The 20,619-nt window shown below is 42.2% G+C and overlaps 1 protein-coding gene across 1 annotated transcript in view; it reads left to right on the top strand.

The window, feature by feature from the left end:
* The window catches only part of EDA (ectodysplasin A), a 145,009-nt gene that overhangs the window by 112,756 nt on the left and 11,634 nt on the right, over positions 1 to 20,619 (top strand). The window contains exons 4-6 of the mRNA XM_056859717.1: positions 9,442 to 9,471; positions 11,507 to 11,686; positions 20,274 to 20,308. Of these exons, the coding sequence (XP_056715695.1) occupies positions 9,442 to 9,471; positions 11,507 to 11,686; positions 20,274 to 20,308 (245 nt within the window). The remainder of the gene's footprint in view (positions 1 to 9,441; positions 9,472 to 11,506; positions 11,687 to 20,273; positions 20,309 to 20,619) is intronic.

Here is a 20,619-nt window from a genome sequence, read left to right on the forward strand (position 1 = left end):
ACAGACAATTCTGTATCTTTTCTCCTTGGAGAATGCTCTCTCTCTTCTCTGAGCATCCAAGGTTTTTATTAGAGAATATTACAATGGATAGCCAAAGGTCCGTTAGTGATTACAATGGAACTAAAACAAGGCATACCAAGATTAATGATTAATGAGGTAAAAAGAGAAAGAAAGGCAATGGTACATTCCTTCCTTGTAGCCAGAATCCTTTGAGTAAATATTGGCTGTCTGTCACATAGAATGATGAGATTAAAAGAAGCTAATCTCTTTAATCCCTTTAAGGTTGCTGTACTGAGATCATTAGGCAGCTAGTGAACTTTGCACTGTACTTTGACCAGGAATTTGTTGTGAACCATTATTTCAATAAGGCAAGAATCAGTGTTCTGTGAAACCAATATTAATATGGCTAGGGTGTGCCCAGCGGCCAATTAATAATGAGCTTCAAAAATCTCACCTTTTTTGTTTTTTTATTGCGAGAGCAATTTATATGCATATGGAAGATTGTCCCTGGCTAGGTATAGGACCTTTGGAGCAGGGAAAAATAACTGGTTGCCTTGCTGAAATGAAGTAGGGATTCTTTGTAGAACATAACAACTGGTTACATAGAGAATTAAGAAACAAAGGTCATACATATTAAAACAACACATATTTTGTACAGATTCACAGCCTAAATGATGTTTAAGGAGTCCAAAAATGGTTGAATGAAATTCTTGCTGTTCATCATTTAACGCAGCAAGAGCAATAAGTGTTTTTGCTGAAGAACATACAATGGCTGAGATTTGATGATGATTATAAACAGCTAGACAGTACACCTGCCAATGAGGTGGCTGACTAGAGCAACATATTCTAATATTTGTGATTCCCGTTTTGACTTTTGAATGCTAAGACAACATTGTACTGCTGACATTTTGGCAGGAACATAATTAAAAGTTTCACTGTCCACATGTAGAAAACCCATCCAGATGGCAAAGAAATATAGGCATAGTTTTGATACATACAATTGATACAAGATACATTTTGAGGTTTAGAATAGTTAAGCAATAAAAAAGAGGGTATGTAAAGATCAAACATCTGCAGGGAGCTTATAAGTAGGTGTTTTCCTAAATAGCTTAGAGTAGAATATTGAATATCAGATTCATAGACATTTACAGGATGTTTACATACAGTAATACAAATAAGCAAAAATACATTAAATACATTATATACATTAGATATATTAGCTAAACGTTCCCAGATATTAAATTGTAGGTGATCAGCAAAACTGACAGCTTGAACTCTTTGACTTCTTATTATTAACCTAATACACAGAATTGTCATTGAATTAGCACTGAGCTGAGCAAAAATTCTCAAAATTAACATTTAAATGATTAAGAGCAAATAAAACTATATTCAGTTATGATTTATCCACTTCTGATGTGAAGATCCACATTTCATCCTTTTTTAATTATTTTGTAGAACTGTTTTTACAAGAGTCTGGGCAGTAGAAATGTATGGAAGTCCATGGCATAGCTTGATATCTCATTGTGTACAAAATGTTTGAAATGCTTGGGATACATATGTAGGGGCATTAATACAGTGGCTGAAAGGGGAAGTCCCTTGCAGCTTTTATTACATACAATGAACAGTATCATAGACTTTTTAGTCAGAAAAGGCAAATGAGGTGAGAATAAAACACAAAATATTCAAGCACTTAAGCAAAGGGAGATAAATTAAATCTATAAGATTCGGTTTTGTAAGAAAAACAAGTGAAGGGTTGCTTTTTCAGTTGCTTTGCCCTTCCAGATAACATCAGAGGGCAGAGATCAGCAGGGAGGCTGCAGCAGTTAACCCTGTGTTGCTGCATGCCAGGAGTTCTCCTGCCTGGAGATGGCATAGAGGAGTAATGAAGAAGCCAGCAGCAGGAAGGCCCACCAGTAGTTGCTGTGGCTGGAGCAGAGACCTGCATACTTAAAGATAAAACTTAGACATATTAGTGGCTGAAAAGGTGCTCTGCAAGAGCATTGCACCTTGAAGCAGAGCAAACAAGACATATGATAATTAGATGCTGCTAAGAGGAAAGTTGCAAAGCTAAGATTACTGAGGGGTCTTTTAGAGGAACCCCAGCATACATGAAGTTAAAATAAAGATGTATTCAAAAGAGAAAGGAAACAAAAAAATAAACAAAGAAGAATAGCAATAGCCTGTGGTTAAAAAAGCACTTAAAACAAGTAAAAATTCTTACCAAGAAGGGTAGTGTGTACAAACTTAACAATAGCTGTTCAAAAATAGAAAGACAAAATGACTTAAAAAAAACTTGTATGGCTGAACATGACAAAGAGGCATGGTGCCCAAGACCATGTACAGAGGGCCAAATGATAAGGCAGCCACAATTGTAGTAGCAAAATAAAATTCAGTTTGACACCTTTCTAAATTAAAGCCAAAATTTCCAAAATAAAGCTCTTCCCTAGATGTTGAAGGAACAGGGGTGAGAGCAAAAAGGATTATCAGTAAAGGGATTATGTTTCTGCGAATGTGCAGAGTGCCTTAAGGCACAGAGCTGCATTAACGAAAGATTGCTGGAGATTTGCTGTAGAAAGCAAACATACACAAGAACAGGACAAAAGATTAGAGGCAGGACAGAAGAGGCTATTCCCTGCCTCTCAATTCTTTGACAATTTAAAATGCATACCTAGTGTTAATTTTTGCTTTTATGATTTTGTTTAAAAAATTAATTATTTGATTATGGCACTTATGAATTAAAAGCAAAATGCATTCTTAAAATAGTAATAACCTATCTATATAAAACTACTCAAAATAAGAGGAAATCTGCTCAAATGATGGCCTATGAGAACACTGTACAAAAAATACCATGAGCATTTCATTTTTGTAAGAACAAACATTTACAAAAGACCAATGAAAAATGAAGCTGCAGTGTCTTATGCATGTTAGAATCTTTAGAGACATGCAGTAGTCATACAAATATATAGAGCTCCCACAGAGAAAACTGAAGGTGAGAGCAAAAAATAATGCATGTGTCTCTCTGAACATGTGCAGAGAGTAATGCTCACAAAGTTAAAATTAGGTTTAGATCAGACACATAAACAAAAACTTCCATGGGGATTCTTTTAAGTCCCATGCTATACATTTCAATTGTTACCAAATTGGAACCAGAACTTAATATCTTTTTTCTTTTGATAATTCAGAGTTACAATAGAAGTCAACCTGAGGAAACATTTGCCTCTAATAAAAGCAGCAATTCCCAAGTGAGAGAGGGAGATTCTGCTTATTTCTAGACAATTCAAAAAACCATTTACTATGTTCCTATTAAAAAATCCCATTCTGTGCCTTCTGAGCTACAGTCTCAGGCAAAAAGCTATTCCTATAATTTTTCTCTTATACATCATTTCTATAAACTGTACCCTTTGATTTTTATCAGAATATAGGCAAGGGGCTTAGTAGACTCTCCCCCGCCCCGTTTGATTTCCTTAAGGAAGAATAGGCGGCAAGAGCCACTTTCAATATAATTTCTAAAAATGCAATAAACAGTTTCCAATATATGCAAAAATGAAGCAAATGTAGTAGACATGTTACTAAAAATATTACTAAACATTACTGAAAATATCTTATTAAACATTATTAAAATTCATATTTATTAAAATTCACATTACTGCGCAGTAATGAACATTAAAAATAAAATGCATGACATATTCTATACTTAAACTATAATGCAAAATAAGCAGGTTAAAAAGATACTTAAGGATAAATAATTTTCCTAAAATTCATATCACACAAGAATATATCACACAAGATTTTTATTAATCCATGGTACCTTAAGGATTAACAAAAACTCTGTTTAAAAAATGCTAGAATATTTATTTTTGCCAATTTTGTTCCTTTTCTACGCAAAAGGCGTTTTTGTTCTTAGTTTTCTTTGTGAACTGACATCAAAAAAGCTGGCCTAGCTTTTCTGAAATGCCATTCAGCTGTTCCAAGTGAACATTCTATACAGAGACATTTATTCAAACAGAAAACCACATATGCAATACCATTTCCTATAAGGAGAAAACACTCTATATAATTATTTCTTTCCTGTGCCAGATAGACTTCTCTGAGCCAAGGAGGTTTCACTACAATTGCAAACCATGACTAAAACCTACACATTTTCAATATTAGACAAAAGTTAGATTAGAAAGGACAAAAACAAATTTCCTTGCTGAGGAGGCTGTTTCCTTCATTAACCTGTAAAGGAAGGGTTAAACATTGGCTGATTTTGGTACACATCCTGTGACTGTAGAGGTTCAATTTCTGCTGAACATCATGACATATAAAAAGATTGCAATATTTTCAAATAACAACAACATTAAAGTAAAGATCATAATGGGTTACCCAACTATAAATATATCTTCAGATTGCTAGCAATAACTTTAAATTAGACAAATAGGTCAAGAGTAGACAACACATTCACACTCATGCATTCAAGAGAGAGTCAAAATTGGACAAACAAAGAAGCTGTTCCATTGGGTTGCTTGTTCCAGGATAGCTCTATAAGTCTTGTTGCAAAATAAAGTGATGAAAACATGTTAAACATCAACAATAGCTTTAAATGAATTGAAAACGTTAGACCCATAGTGTATGGATTTTTTCCTTTTCCTGTATTCTCAAGGAGGTGGCACCTCTGTGACTGGAATTTTTGAAAAAGCCCGAGGGGCACATTGGTTGCTGGCTGTTAAGGTTACCAGAGCCAGCAAAGCCTGTGCTTCCAATGTAGAAAACTGCCCTTTACCTGCCATGTGATCTGTTGTCCTTGCTTCACTAAAAACTGAATGAGAAAGAGAGGCATAATTAATTTGAACATTTCCCTGTGCATCCTGCTCATATGTGATAGGAAATTCCTCCAATGATTCTGCCAGTCCCTCAGCCTCCACCTTGCCATTTTCTGTCACTCCCTCCACCATTTGTTCAAAGGCATTTTTGATCACAGTACCTAGAGGATTTGTGTTTGTTTTTTCCTCTGGAAGAGAGCTTGGGTACTCAGGAAGTGCCGATAGAGGAGCTACTACAAGTAACTGATACTGAGATGGAGGGGAGTGTAAGCCCTTGGTCCAAATGAACCAGAAACCATGACATAGACAATCAGGTCCAAAGAAGCTGGTCTTTACTGGTCAAATAGAATAACAGAGCATAAAGGAAAGGGTGACAGCTATGAGGCTGTCTGGCTGAAACTTGCTAATATAGAAGCACAGGAAGGGCGAGAGATTACATATCAAAAACAAAGTAGTTTCCCAGAGCTTCAAACAGAGTGTAGTAGGCATAACAGTCCTTGCAACCTTGGCTGCAGTTCAGTAGGCATAACAGTAGGCATAACATTCCTTGAGTCTGGTTGGCAGGAAGTGAAAGTGAACAGCAACTGAAATGCCTGACAGGGAGACAGTTGATAAGGTGAGGCGAGGACTGTCAAAAGGACCAAATTTCTCAATGGCATACCGACACAAATGCCAGAGCTGCAGAGTATGAATGGATGCTCTTGGCTCTGTGTGAAAAACATTCCCTATTCTTTCCCAGTCTCCCAATCTTAAGGATCCTTGTTCCGGATACCAAGGACACTTTCCCCCTATTTCTTGAACCAGCTGAGAAAGCTGCGAGCTGGAAATGCTCTGTCCTATCTTCTCTAAAAGATAGCTCAATTCCTCCACATGCCTCTGCTGTCCAGCAGAGAGGGAGGAGCCCATACTTACCTGGGATTCTGTAAACAGAATGAAGGGTGCACCTCGAAGCCCTTGCCGGCCGAAGTAAGCGGGCTTGCATCAAGTCTTGAGATTCTTAAAACAGAATGAGGTACATCAGGTCCCTGTTCCCAGGGCGCCAGATGAAGGAAAGACAGACAATTCTGTATCTTTTCTCCTTGGAGAATGCTCTCTCCTCTGAGCATCCAAGGTTTTTATTAGAGAATATTACAATGGATAGCCAAAGGTCCGTTAGTGATTACAATGGAACTAAAACAAGGCATACCAAGATTAATGATTAATGAGGTAAAAAGAGAAAGAAAGGCAATGGTACATTCCTTCCTTGTAGCCAGAATCCTTTGAGTAAACATTGGCTGTCTGTCACATAGAATGATGAGATTAAAAGAAGCTAATCTCTTTAATCCCTTTAAGGTTGCTGTACTGAGATCATTAGGCAGCTAGTGAACTTTGCACTGTACTTTGACCAGAAGTATTTCTTAGACCTAGAATTTGTTGTGAACCATTATTTCAATAAGGCAAGAATCAGTGTTCTGTGAAACCAATATTAATATGGCTAGGGTGTGCCCAGCGGCCAATTAATAATGAGCTTCAAAAATCACTACATCTTGGAATGTAAGGGGGTGGCTCAATAGAACAGCTGATCCGGATGTTCTTAGATACCTTACTGGTTGCGATATTATTATGGCCCAGGAAACCTCCATACCTAGTTGGTTATTTGGGGGGACTAGTTATTTTGGTCTCTACTCCGTGGTTAAATGTGATCTGGTATCATAGAAGCTGTGCCATGGCTGTATTGATTTCCCTCCAGCAGAGGACATATCTATTGGTTAATGTATATCTCCCTCCCCCCTGGGGTGAAAAAGCTTTGATTGAGGACCATTGAGAGGGACTAGAGAGGTATATAGATAACTTAATGATTTTATATCCAGCTGCCTCCCTTGTAATGGGTGGGGACTTTAATGCTAGAATGGGTCATGATGACCAATCGTTATATGCTAGCTACCATTTAAGCAGAGGCTGGATGGCCATCTGTTGGGAGTGCTTTGATTGTGGGATTCTGCATGGTGGGGGGGAGGGTCGGGGTCACTGGGGGTGGGGGGGAAGGTAGTTGTTAATTTCCTGCATTGGGCAGGGGGTTGGACTAGATGATCCTGGTGGTCCCTTCCAACTCTATGATTCTGTGATTCTGTATAATCCAAATTCTGAGACCCTGTTCTATATGCCCAGAAGAATATTTAAAGATTCTAAGCACAACCTTGCTGGATTAAAACTAGCTCAGGCTGTGCTTAAACTGGACCTGGCCGCCCTTAACGACTGGCTGTCCCAGCTGAATTCCCTTTCTGGTCTGGGGGCAAAAGAAGCACTCGATTATATAATAATATCAAAAAACCTATTGCGAAACTTGTGATCTTTTGAGGTTTCTTCCTTCTATGATGGGGACCATTTCCCATCGGTATTACATTTTTCATTTCTAACTGTGTATGTTGGGGGGTGGGGGGTGGCCATAATGTTGCCATCCCTAAGAGTGCTAAAGAGGAAGGGCAGCTGCAGCTGTTGACGCTCCTCCCTGCCAGGGACAGTAGAGGCTGCAGCCTGCAGCAAAAGGAGGTTTGGGGTGTCCAAAAAAACCCCACTGTGAGCTCTTGACCCATCGAACCAGAAATCACCACAGAGACAATCAGATTCCAAGCAGATGGCTTTACTGGTCAAATAGGCAATACAGTGCATGGAAGGCAAGATGACAGCTATGGCTTGTCTTGCCCGTTATTTGGAAATATAAGGCAGAGAAACGGCGGGAGATTACAAAGCATAAACAGAGCATTATTTCCCAGGAGTGGCGTTCCCAGGCTTTGGTATGTGTAGCCGTCCTTGAGTCTGGACGGTTCAGCAGAGAAACGAAAGGAAACATCTAAACCGAGATAACAGCCTGACATCCACCCTCTCACTTTCTAAGGCCTTCTGGCAGTGATGACTCTCTGTGTGTATGTGGTCACCTTTGGCCTTGGTTCTGTTTGATGTGCCAGGTTGGGCATTGATTTTGTTTGGTTTCTCATGTTCATCCTTGGTTTTGTCTGGCTTGACACATTTGATGTTGATTGTTTTTTGGATTCTTATAATTGATATATATTTTGTTTGGATTCTCATATTTGTCTTTGGTTCTGTTTGATTTGCCATATTTGCCCTTGGTTCAGTTGAGATTCTCACCTTTAGGTGTAGGTCTGTAGGTTGAGATTCTCACCTTTAGGTGTAACCTTCATATTTGACTTTGGTTCTGTTTGGCTGTTAGCTTCTTTGCCCGGAAGGAAGCGTGGTTTTTTTCCCCCCTGCAGCGAGTAATGGAGACCAGGAAAATAATAATGGTTCTGAAATTGCAGAATCTGAAAAAATAACCTGAAATAGAATCGTGAGCTGGTAATGGCTCTCCCCAAAGTTTGGGATTGTGAAACCAGTGTCCTCCTTGAAATCAAGATCTGAAATTATTACAAATTTATCTTAAAATTGGTGGGCCAGAAAAATAAATTATTGCTTCTGAGTAATAGTCTATCACAACCATTCTGTTAACCATTCAATTATGACTGGGGGGAAAGTATGGGGGTGGGGGTGGCAGGAACTGTCTTCCTGGTGGTTCTGGTAGTTTTACAAATTTCAATCAAACTCAGAACATACAGAATCATCGGCCTCAGACATCTGAACAAGGAGTCCCTCAGTGCTCTGTACCCATGCTACAACAGGCAAGCACCTGGGCAATGAATGGATCTACTCGGATTTTGTCCTTGTGATGATCAAACTTCAAGACAGAATATAAAATAAAATAGCCTTGTGGGAGCGTATTTTTAAAATATTTAAATCAAATTTGATCCTAGCAGCCTCCTATATTAATAGTTATATCTGTCTAATTACTTTCCTGCATATTAAGACAAGTGATTTCCAGGACCTCGAGTGACTGGGGAGGGGCCGTGGCTCAGTGGTAGAGCATCTGCTTGGCACGCAGAAGGTCCCAGGTTCATTCCCCAGCATCTCCAGTTAAAGGGACTGGGCAAGTAGGTGATGTGAAAGACCCCTGCATGAGACCCTGGAGAGCTGCTGCCGGTCTGTGTAGACAATACTGACTTTGATGGAGCCAGGGTCTGATTCAGTATAAGGCAGCTTCACATGTGTTCATGTGTACTGAAATTTGTCTGGATGCCCCGGTCCACTGGGCCATCAGCTTTAATTTATTCTTCATTAAATTCAGTCATCATACGGAGATGAAGTCCAGTCCCCTGAAGACTGCACCATGTGTTGAAAGTCATGGCTTTGTAAGGCTGCAAATAATTTATAGCCTTCATTTCTTTTTGAAACTGCAAATCGTATATTTTTAATTAAAATACTTGTTTGAAATGTTTGCAAAGGAGCAGAACAAACTGATATATTGCCCATAATATTTGGTAAGGTTATCATCACTGAAACACTAACTAAAAGAGGAAAAGGTTGTAACTTCCTTAGTTATTATCTGTTAGAAAGTGTGAATTCCATTGATGTGAAACCCAAATTTTTCAATTTCCATTGGTTTTAAACAAATGAACTGAACAGTCCAGGTTGTCACTTATTCCTTTGGGGGGAAATCATTTTCATGAAGCTGAAGTTCATTAAAATTGTCATCTATTTATTTGGGGTTCTTTGTAGATGTAAGGCTTAATTTCAGGTGGGTATAATATCTTCCAATTATTTTTTGCAGGCACAAGTACATCGTCTAAAAAGAAAAAAGGTAAGTTAGGTTTTTTCTTCCTACTTTCTCTGGTCAGCAGCACTGAGACACCAAGCATACAAAGAAACACCCATTGTTGCATCTAAACAAACTAATCTGTCCTAACCTAAAGAAACACTCTGGACACCGGTCGCAACTCCCTCCACATGCTCAGTTTCTAGAAAGCATGGAATGAGGCAAGCAAGGTCTGTCCGTTGTGCTGAGGTGGCGGTCATGTCTGGCTCTTTGGGCCTTCAAATTAAGTCCAGAAGGCACAGAAAGATCCTGGGGCCTTCCAGAGAAGAGAGGCCAGCCACTGGAATGCCACTGGAGTGCCCAGAAAGTTAGGGACCATCCTTCTGTGTCCTAAATGGCTGCCCTGCTAATTAAATGTGGTTGTTACAGAGTGTTATCTTTCTTCTGATTTATCAGCTTTGCAAAGAGGAATTTAAGTTGAATGGGAAATGAGATGCACATGAGCAACTCCCTGCCTGCACGTGCTGCTTTGGGATTACATATAATTGTTTTACACCTGAAGTATCAGTTAATTTAGAAGCAGAACAAGCCTCCAGGGAAGGATTAGCAAAAACAGCTGTAATGTGTCGTGCCACTTGATTCCTGGGGAGGGCCCAGTGAAATCTGGCTTACGTGCACACTTAATCCAATACTGTAGTAAGTCTAGGCTGATGATGATATCAACCAAAGGAATGTAATAAAAATGCTGTAGGGGAAATGTGTAAGATTTGGAATGTGGTTCAAGGTTATAGATTTTAGTGTGTCTCATTGAGGGCGAGGAGAGTTGGAAGAATGGATGAAGCTTGGCTAGCTGCCAGCTCAGATGTGAAAAGGCATGTTCTCTGATGAGCAGAGAAGCCACGGCTACAAAAACCAGGGTATTGCTTTATCCCCAACATTCTTGCGCAACCTACATCATGAAGATTAGAAAGGTGCCTTGTAGCTGACAATGTTCCGTTTGGCTAAGAATAAGAGTCAGCGCGGCAGCATTGTTTAAAAGGCCAATTAAAGCACTGCTAGGGTCTAAATTTGCACATTCTTCATCGGGCATAGGTGTTCGGAGCTAGAATATCCCAGAGTGAGATCACCAGGTTGAGTGTTATCTTTGCCTTATACCTGGTTCCGAGTGCACCCAGCAGAGGGCAGCCATCGTCTCTACGCCTGACTTCCCAAGGGCACCCAGCTGGCTCTGTTGGAAAAAAAGATGCTGGGCTTGGTGGATTTCATCCAGTTCTGATAACAGGTTCTAAACCCTATGATCTTTGAAAGATTCAAATTAGGCAGTTTTGCATATAATGCTTCTGACACATCCCCGCTATCTGTTATATCTGCAGATTTCATTGGTCACCACACTTATTGTGCGAGACTTATTCCATGTCTTCACAAAAATTTATATGTGACTGGTTGGAGTAGATACAGATGTGGATTTTATCTGTGGGGTATGTGTTAGAATGCTCAACTCAAAGTAAAGAATAATCAGACCAGTTGCCTCAGCACTGGGGCATGTTCCTGCTGGGAACCGCTTCCTTAAACTCATTTTTGCAACCATTTTTTACAAACTGAAATATTGTTGAAAAGATGTGTATGAAACACGTCCTTCCCCCCATTTCATTTTGGTGCCAAACACTAAAATGGACATCAACCCAAGCTTTTCTCTCCCCCCCTTCCCTTGCCACAGAATCTGCCCTCTTAAATTGCCATTTCCTCCCAGGGGACTGATCTTTATGGTTTGGCATTATAATTCCAGGAGAATTGCAGTCCACTCCTGAAGACTGGTAACTCTAGCAGCCATAGTGAGGCTGAGAGACAATATGGCTTACCTGAACCCAAATTCATTGTAATGCTCCAAGTATGCCTGTTGCCTGATGAACAGGAGCAAAAATGCATCTTTAAGCATTGACTTGGTCCAATATAGAAGAGCTCTTGCCAATCTGGAGTGTGAGTCTCCATTCCAGCTGTGGAGGAGGAGGAGGAGGCCCTGGCTGTCCTTTCTTCCCCCTGCTGTGTTCAGAGGTGAAAATGATAAACTTTATCTCTGCAGGCAAAAAAGCTGGCCCACCAGGCCCCAGCGGGCCCCAAGGACCACCGGGCCCTCCTGGACCTCAGGGACCTCCGGGAATCCCAGGAATCCCTGGCATTCCAGGCACCACAGTGATGGGACCGCCGGGACCTCCAGGACCTCCTGGCCTCCAGGGACCACCTGGGATGCAGGGCCCTTCTGGTAAGTGCTGTGAGCGGTGTGAGGTGCGTTGCTTCATATCTAGCGAGCGTACAGCTCCATTGTGTGAGGTTGGACCTGTGTAACAGGTCTGCTGCCCCAGTAGAGTCCGCTGAATAATTCCTGAATAAACGTACGTAGGCTTTTCATCTTAGTGTCAAGTGGGTAAAGTCACAAAAACTTCACCTGGAAAAAAAAAGTTCTGTCAAGAGCCATGAGTCTGACTTTGGAGTCCCAGCAGAGCCATAACTGTGGGCTTGCTCCCAAGTTTGCTTTCAGCGGTGCCCTTGATGAGTATATGCCTGCATGATATATCTGTTTCTTGTTATGTGGCTGCCTTGGCCCTTCGTGTCTTGTAGGGGTTTGAAGGAACTTTGAGTGAGTATGGTTTGGATCACAGCCAAAGTAGCCACATAGCAGTTTCTGACCAGCACAGGTAATGGCACCTGCAACCTGCCTTAAGGACTTTCCAGTCCCTGCCTGTACAGCGACTGCTATTCACTAATCCAAGGTTCAGATACGGTGACAATGTTTCTTATTCCTTGGCAGTGTGCCAAACATTTTCCAGAGATGAGACTACTGCCATGATTTCAGACCTTACCCATCTTACAACACTGCCCAAATGAGACTGTTCAATATGACAGAAACCACCCTGAGGACTTGGGGTCGGTTCTAGGATAGTGTTCACACTGGCATCACCCTTTACCTGAAGGCTATATGGAATGTTGCACAGTGGTGCCTGAAAAGGGCAGTGTCAGAGACCCAATCAAGAACAGTAGTTCCTCTTCTCACTTGGATCCGGAGCCCAAGATTCCTTTGGAATCATCACTAGATGACACAGTTTGGGAGGGCAAATGTATTTGTGTGAGAGAAGATGCTGTAGCGGACAAATGCTCAGAATGGCTAAATCTCTGAATATCAGTGTTGTCTGTCCTGCCCCTCAAGCCTCTTCAAAGTACTGCACTCTGGATCTGCAGAGCCTTATAGCTTTCCCTGTGCAGGGCTTCATGGATGTGATGTTGGAAATGTGGTCAAAATCAGTCTTTGTTCCACCTTCTGTAGGAAGACAGAGGGAGTGTGCTTTCCACTGACCTCACAGCAACTCCATAGTGGAAGCTTTACAGAAGAATGATGCTAACCCAGGCGTATGTCTTTCCACTCCCATGGATACAGATGGGAGGAAGTTGGCTCTGCTGGGAGAAAGATCTATCCCTTGGCCTCTCTATCTTTCCACATAATTAATTATACAGCCATTATGGGGAGGCACCCCATTCTTTCTCTGAGAATGGCTGCCCTTTGACCTCATTCCTGGTGATTAAAAAACAACTGGCTAATAGGTCATAAAATTTCAAGTAGCAAATTAATTCTGTGAGGCACCTTGCAGACTGCACTGCCAGAACTCTCTGGTTTGCAGGTGTATTTTTGCGAAGATATACCTGGCTCAGATCTACAGCCCTTCCTAATGAAACAAAGGCCAGGGTTGAGAATTTAATCTTCATGGGGCACAGCTTTTCAGCTCTAGTAATGGTGTCCTGGAGAACATCAGAAAAAAATTACACACTGCAAAATCCCTAAGAAGTTATGTTTTCACAGCATACACAATATAAACCTAATATGTTCGAGCAACAGTTTGCCTCCTCTACTTATAGCTCTTACTCCTTGAACATTATAATTTTGCACATTCTGTGGAATGATGGAAATGTGGAAGCCTTCCTGAACTCCTGAGGCAGGCCATCCCACAAGGTGGGAGCCACCCATGATAATGCATGTGAGCGGGCAGCTCGTGATCTAACCCAGTTTCCGCATGGAACATTAAGAAGGCTTTTTGCAGCTGAGCAAAGCTGTTGCAGTGGAGCATAACTGGAGTGGTGCTCTTGCAGATATGTGGGTTCAAGGCCATTTAGGGCTTTGTTGGTAATAACCAACACCTTGAATTGAACTCAATAACTGTGGGGTGGCTGTAGAATGGGCGTGATGTGTGGGTTCTGCCTGGTGCTTGATAATGCCCAGGCTGTGGCTCTCGCAGTAACTGGAGTCTCCAAGTTGCCTTTACGGAGAGACCTGTGTAGAAAGCAGTACACTAGTCTATCCTGACAGTGAGCAGTACACTAATCTAGCCACAAAGCCAGATCAGCCAGGTCAAGGTCGGGACCATCTTCCTGCCTTAAAATAAGCTTGTGGAATGCCTTAACTTGCTTCTCCAGCTACAGTGCTGGACCGAGTAGGAAGGCTCCTCTCGCCAGAGGCAGAAGCTGAGGCACCTGGCTGAGAGTTTGCAGGACCCAGAGTTTTAAAGAGTTGCTGTTTCTTGAGTGAGGAGGGCAAGTGTGTTTGGGGTTAATTGCTGGCTCTGCCCTCTGCTGTTGGCTGTTGAGGGGTGGGACTTAGAGCTCTTCATTAGGAAGGCTCCTCTCGTCAGATGCGCGAGCCTCCCTGTGGCTCTTAGCCTGGGGTCTGGCCTGAGGGCCCTGTAGGCAGCTGAAAAGTTCCTACATTTTATATCTGTTGAGTGTTTTTGCTTCTCAAGCAGGGTGTCTTGAGAGGCAGTGTGTCAGAAGAGCTATCAGGGAAGTGCAGGAAAGTCACTGAACAGCTTCAGCAATGTATCATAGCAGTGTGGCTAGTGAGGGAGCTGAAGCTGTAACATGCAAGGTCTGTGGCATGTTTGTATTTTTACCTGAGGGTAAAGAGGGTAGAGTCTAAAGCCCTGACCTGGATGGCCCAGGCTAGCCTGATCTCGTCAGATCTCAGAAGCTAAGCAGGGTCAGCCCTGGTTAGTATTTGGATGGGAGACCACCAAGGAATACCAGGGTTGCTGTGCAGAGGAAGGCACTGGCAAACCACCTCTATTAGTCTCTTGCTATGAAAACCCCAAAAGGGGTCGCCAGAAGTCGGCTGTGACTTGACGGCACTTTACACACACACACACAACAATAATTACACTTGCTGCAAGTGTAAGTTGGTAGCCCTGCTGGAGGACAAGATACAGGCCACACTTGTCCACACTCCATTTTATAAAGGAAGGTGAAGAGTTCATGAACAGAATGCATGAAGCACTCTTTAGGGGGCAACAGGAGGAGGAGAGTAAGCAATCTCAACAAATGGAGGCACAAGCAATTCAGAAGGAGGGTGCATGGAAGAATGTGACTTACAGGAGTCGGAAACTCAAGTCATTCTGATCCTCTGTTGTTCAGCAATCGGTTCCAGGATCTCCCCATAGATACTAATTCTGGACCACTGGAACAAGGGCTACCCCCACAAAGCTTGAAAGAAATTTCTCAGGCTCCTGCACATGAGAGGATTCGATCTTCCGCTCTCCAGTGTAGAAAGAGGCATGTTCTGGTGATTGGAGATTCTCTACTGAGAGGGGTAGAGTCTAAAGTGTGCCGACTGGACTTGTCTTCTCGAGAGGTCTGCTGTCTACCAGGTGCACGCATCCATGACGTGACAGAAAGGATAGGAAGACTCATCAAGCCCACAGATTATTACCCCTTCTTGCTTATTCATGTGGGAACAAATGATATTGCCTGACACAGCCCAGAACGTATTAAAAGAGCCTATGCAGCTCTGGGTATGAAGGTGAAGGACCTTGGGGCGCAAGTTGTTTTTTCGTCAGTTCTTCCTGTCGAAGGTCGTGGTTTAGTAAGGGAAAGAACAATACTAATGACTGGCTGTGTAGGTGTCGTCGTCAAGAAAGGTTTGGATTTTTGGACCACTGCTTACGCTTTCTAGATGAAGATCTATTGGGAGATGGTTTGCACCTCACGAGGGTAGGAAAAATGTGTTTGGTGAGAGCCTTGCCAACCTGATCAGGAGGGTTTTAAACTAAATCCTATGGGGGAGCAAGACAAGAACTTAAACCCTAGCATGATGACAATAACTGGAGATGAGAACAATAAAGATTTGCAGGGAGTGCCATGTATGCGAGGAAACATAAACTCACGGGTAAGTTCAGAAACAAAAACCTCAGGGCACATAAACCATGGATTCCGATGTCTCTACACTAATGCGCAGAGCATGGGAAACAAGCAGGAAGAACTTGAACCCTTATACAGGAAGGGGATTTTGACCTAATAGGCATTACTGAAACTTGGTGGGATATCACTCATGACTGGAATATTGAGATTGAGGGGTACAACTTGTTTAAAAGGGATCAACAGATAAGGAAGGGGGGAGGAGTAGCATTATATGCCGAAGATGTGTACACTTGTGAAGAAATACATGAATATGAGCAAGGAAGTTCTGTCGAGACTCTATGTGTAAAAATAAAAGGAGTAAGAAATAATAGTGATATTATGGTGGGGGTCTGCTATCGACCACCAAACCAGGCAGAGGAGTTGGATGAGACAGTCCTAGACCAGATTACAGAGTTCTCAGAGAGACGGGACATGGTGGTCATGGGAGATTTTAACTACCCAGATATCTGTTGGAAATCCAACTCTGCTAAAAATGTAAGATCCAATAAATTCCTGACTTGTCTTGCTGACTTCTTTTTCCAGAAAGTGGACAGGGAAACAAGGGGATCTGCTATCTTAGACTTGATTCTCACCAATACGGAAGAACTGGTTGATGAGGTTAAAGTAGTAGGCACCCTGGGTAGTAGTGACCATGTAATCTTGGAATTTACAATCTTGGGGAAAGGAAAAAACTGAACATAGTCAGACATATAGGTTGGACATTAGGAAAGCAAATTTCAACAAGCTTAAACTTATGCTGGGTAGAATCCCATGGTCAGAAATACTTAAGGAGAAGGGAGTTCAAGAAGGGTGGGAGTTTCTTAAAGGTGCAATACTGAAGGCGCAATCACAAACCATTCCTATAAGAAGGAAAATGGGAGGAGCCTAAAGAGGCCAGGGTGGCTCCATAAACAGCTTTTTAAAGAGTTGAGAAAAGAAGATTCATTTAGGAAGTGGAAGGAGGGCCTGATAACCAAAGAGGAATATAAACAAATAACTAGTGCTTGTAGGGAGAGTTAGGAAAACTAAAGCTCAGTATGAGCTTAGGCTAGCAAGAGATGCTCAACACAACAAAAAAGGGTTCTTTTCCTATGTACAGAGTAAGAATAAGAACAAGGACAAGATAAGCCCATTGCAGGGACCGGAAAGTGAAATTGTAGCAGGAGATTAAGTGAAGGCAGAATACCTCAATTCCTACTTTTCTTCAGTCTTTTCTTGCGAGGGAAGATGTGCTCAACATGGCATAAACAGAACACATGATGAGGGAAGGGATTTGTAGCCAAGGATTGGCATTAGGGTCGTGCACAAACACCTAGTTTCTTTAAATGAAACAACATCCTCAGGGCCAGATGAATTGCATCCAAGGGTACTTAAAGAACTTGCAGATGTAATTTCTGAGCCTCTGTCCATTATTTTTTAGAAGTCTTGGAGAACAGGTGAAGTGCCAGAAGATTGGAGGCGGGCAAATGTTGTCCCCATCTTCAAGAAAGGGCAAAAGGAGGATCCGAGTAACTATCGACCCATCAGCTTTACTTCTATACCGGGAAAGGTTTTTGAATAAATCATCATACAGTCAGTCCTTGAGCATTTAGAAAGGATGGATCTCATTACTAAGAGCCAGCATGGCTTTCTCAAGAACAAGTTAGCCAGACAAATCTTATCTCCTTTTTTGACAAAGTTACTAGCTTGCTGGATCAGGGGAATGCTGTAGTCATAGTTTATCTTGATTTCAGTAAGGCTTTTGATAAGGTTCCACATAGTATTCTAGTTTACAAATTGGGAAAATGTGGTTTAGATCCTATTTCTGTTAGGTGGATCTGTAACTGGTTGACAGATCGCACCCAAAGAGTTAATGGTTCCTCATCCACTTGGAGAAAATTGACTAGTGGAGTGCCTCAGGGATCAGTTCTGGGCCCTGTGTTGTTCAATATCTTTATAAATGATTTGGATGAAGGAATAGAAGGGACGCTTATTAAATTTGAAGATGGTACTAAATTGGAAGGGGTAGGAAATACGGTAAAAGACAGAGCCAGGATACAGGATGATCTTGACAGGCTGGAGAATTGGGCTAAAACTAATAAAATGCACTTCAACAAAGATAAATGTAAAGTTCTGCATTTAGGTAGGAAAAATCAAATGCATAATTATAGGATGGGGGAGACCTGTCTGAGCAGTAGTGTGTGCGAAAAGAATCTTGGGGTCTTGGTAGATCAAACACTGAACATGAGTCAGCAGTGTGATGCAGTAGCTAAAAAGGTAAATGCGACCTTGGGCTGTATCAACAGAAGTATAGTGTCCAGATCATGTGAAGTGATGGTATCACTTTATTCTGCTCTGGTTAGACCTCACCTAGAGTATTGTGTTCAGTTTTGGGCACCACAATTTAAGAAAGATGTAGACAAGCTGGAACGTGTCCAGAGGAGGGCACCAAAGATGGTGAGGGGTCTGGAGACCAAGTCCTATGAGGAAAGGTTGAAAGAGCTGGGTATGTTTAGCCTGAAGAGGAGAAGACTGAGAGGGGATATAACCATGTTCAAATACTTGAGGGACTGTCATATAGAGGAGGGTGCCGAGTTGTTTTCTGTTGCCCCAGAAGGTCGGACCAGAACCAACAGGTTAAAATTAAATCAAAAGAGTTGTATCCCCTCCCTCTATCCCATAACCTACGGAACCAAGATGGTCACTTTCACCATGATGTAAAATAACTCAAACTCACATTTTGGCTTTTGCTGAGTTGATAGGCTGCAGACCCAGTTTTGCAGGTGTTATCGAACCCTGTACTCAAAATTCTTCTCCCACTAAATGGAAGAGATTTGTGTCCTGGGCCACCCATAAGACTGCGGGAATGTTCCTGGGCCTCCATTTTTTTTACTATCTTTTACACTTTAAACAACAGGGATTGGCATCAACCTTCATGAAAGTAGATTAGGCTGTCAAATTGTCTTACCCCTTGCAGATGGAAAGGAAAGACATTTTCTCATAGGGAGTTCAGATCTTTCCTCAAGGTTCTGTTTAACACAGACCACCCAGCTCCCCAGTGGAGTCTGTCTTTGGACCTCAAAATGGTCATGTCGAGGTCCTCTGAGCCACCAGCATCTTGCACAAAAGCTTCTTACAGCTAAAACTATCACTTCAGCTCATAGGATGAGTGAAATTAGAGCCCTCAGAACAGATTCATCTTTCCTACAATTCCACACAGGTAATGTTGTGCTGTGAAGAGCCCCGTGGCGCAGAGTGGTAAGCTGCAGTACTGCAGTCCAAGCTCTGCTCACAACCTGAGTTCGATCCCAATAGAAGTTGGTTTCAGGTAGCCGGCTCAAGGTCGACTCAGCCTTCCATCCTTCCGAGGTCGGTAAAATGAGTACTCAGCTTGCTGGGGGTAAAGGGAAGATGACTTGGGAAGGCACTGGCAAACCACCCCGCAAACAAAGTCTGCCTAGTAAACATCGGAATGTGGCATCACCCCATGGGTCAGGAATTACCCGGTGCTTCCACAGGGGAGCTTTACCTTTTACCTTTTTAATGTTGTGCTGTGGCTCAGCTTGCAGTTCCTACCTGCAATTGTGCAATTTTTCTTAACCATCAGGATATTGTCTTAACTGTGTTTTCCCCTCTCCTCCCCCCCCCCATGAAAAGGAGAGAGCCTTTCACTTGTTCGTTGTCAAGAGAGTGCTTTTTTTATTTACAGAGAACAAAAGATTTTTTGTGGGACCTAGAATGGGGGCCAGGGCTTCTGTCTAGTCTTTATCAAACTGGGTGGTGTCGCTTTTCCTGTTACACTGAAGCAAAAAGTTGGATGCCCTCTGCAGGTAACACCCATTTCACAAGGACAGATTCCTCGTCAGCTGCCTTCCTCCAAGGTGTTGCTAAACAGCAGCTGCCACACTGACGTAGTCATCACCCTGTTTTTTTCTTCAGATGTTACATTCTAGAAGAGAAGCACTCGTTGGAAGGGTTCTTCTCAGCATGTTCATTTAAGAGCATCACACCCACCATCTTTTGTTAATTTAGCTTGCTGATAGCCCCTGTGGGAGTGTGCAGACATCACAAAGATGAAGGCAGGGTTGCTCTTTACGGTAACTGCTGTTCATTGAGGGTGTGCTGGGGAGTCACACATCCTCCCCTCTCTACCCCATTGCAAACTCTTCTGGGTCAGTCTCTCATGGCTCCTGTGGCAGCTTCAAGGAACTGAGGGAAGCCTTTCACATTTCCAGCACTTTCTGTGGCTGGCCTGTGGAGGTGCAGTTTCCACGTGAGACTGCACCGGACAATACAGCAATTGAAGGCAAGCGCATCCCTCTTTTTCACTATCTCTTCTTAGTTTCTCAGTTGAGTCAGCTGACTTTGGAGAATAGGATCTGTGGTCACAGAGCAAGACAAAAGGGTAGGGCAGCACCCTCAGTTGTCATTCTCTGTTTCAATAATGTTCTGTGTAGCTTGGCTCTGTATCATTTCAAGTTTGCAACTATGAATTGACTGGTGTGAATTGTATTATTTTATCCTAAGGATCAAACACACTAGATGAGATTGTAGTTTTTTTATAATAGGGTTCAGACAATGGGCTTGGTTGCTGTAGTGCTGCTGAAGAAAAGGCATGTCAAGTTTGGCTTTACTGTACATATTTTATTTTGCAGGTGCCGTGGATAAAGCAGGGCCTAGAGATGCACAGGTTAGTTTTCTAGCTCAGTGGAGAACGTGTGTTTGAACTGTGACACAACAGAATCTGTGCTTTCTTTTATCGAAAAGGCTGCTTTTTCCAAAAGTGCTTTTGATTGATCCAAAGGTAGCTTTCTTGATTATATGTGACTTTGCTTACTTGTTCTGGAGCTTGAATGAACACCATTGTCGTCCTCAGTTCTGCATCTAGCAGGAGCTCTGTTGATGTACATTTAAAAAAATTCTTTGGCAGTTTTTTTCACACCTTGTTGCTCAGATACTTGAGCTCAACTCAAGTATCTCTTTCAACTCATTTGCAGTTCC

Source organism: Euleptes europaea, chromosome 13 (genome assembly GCF_029931775.1).
Source record: "Euleptes europaea isolate rEulEur1 chromosome 13, rEulEur1.hap1, whole genome shotgun sequence".
NCBI classification, from domain to species: Eukaryota; Metazoa; Chordata; class Lepidosauria; order Squamata; family Sphaerodactylidae; genus Euleptes; species Euleptes europaea.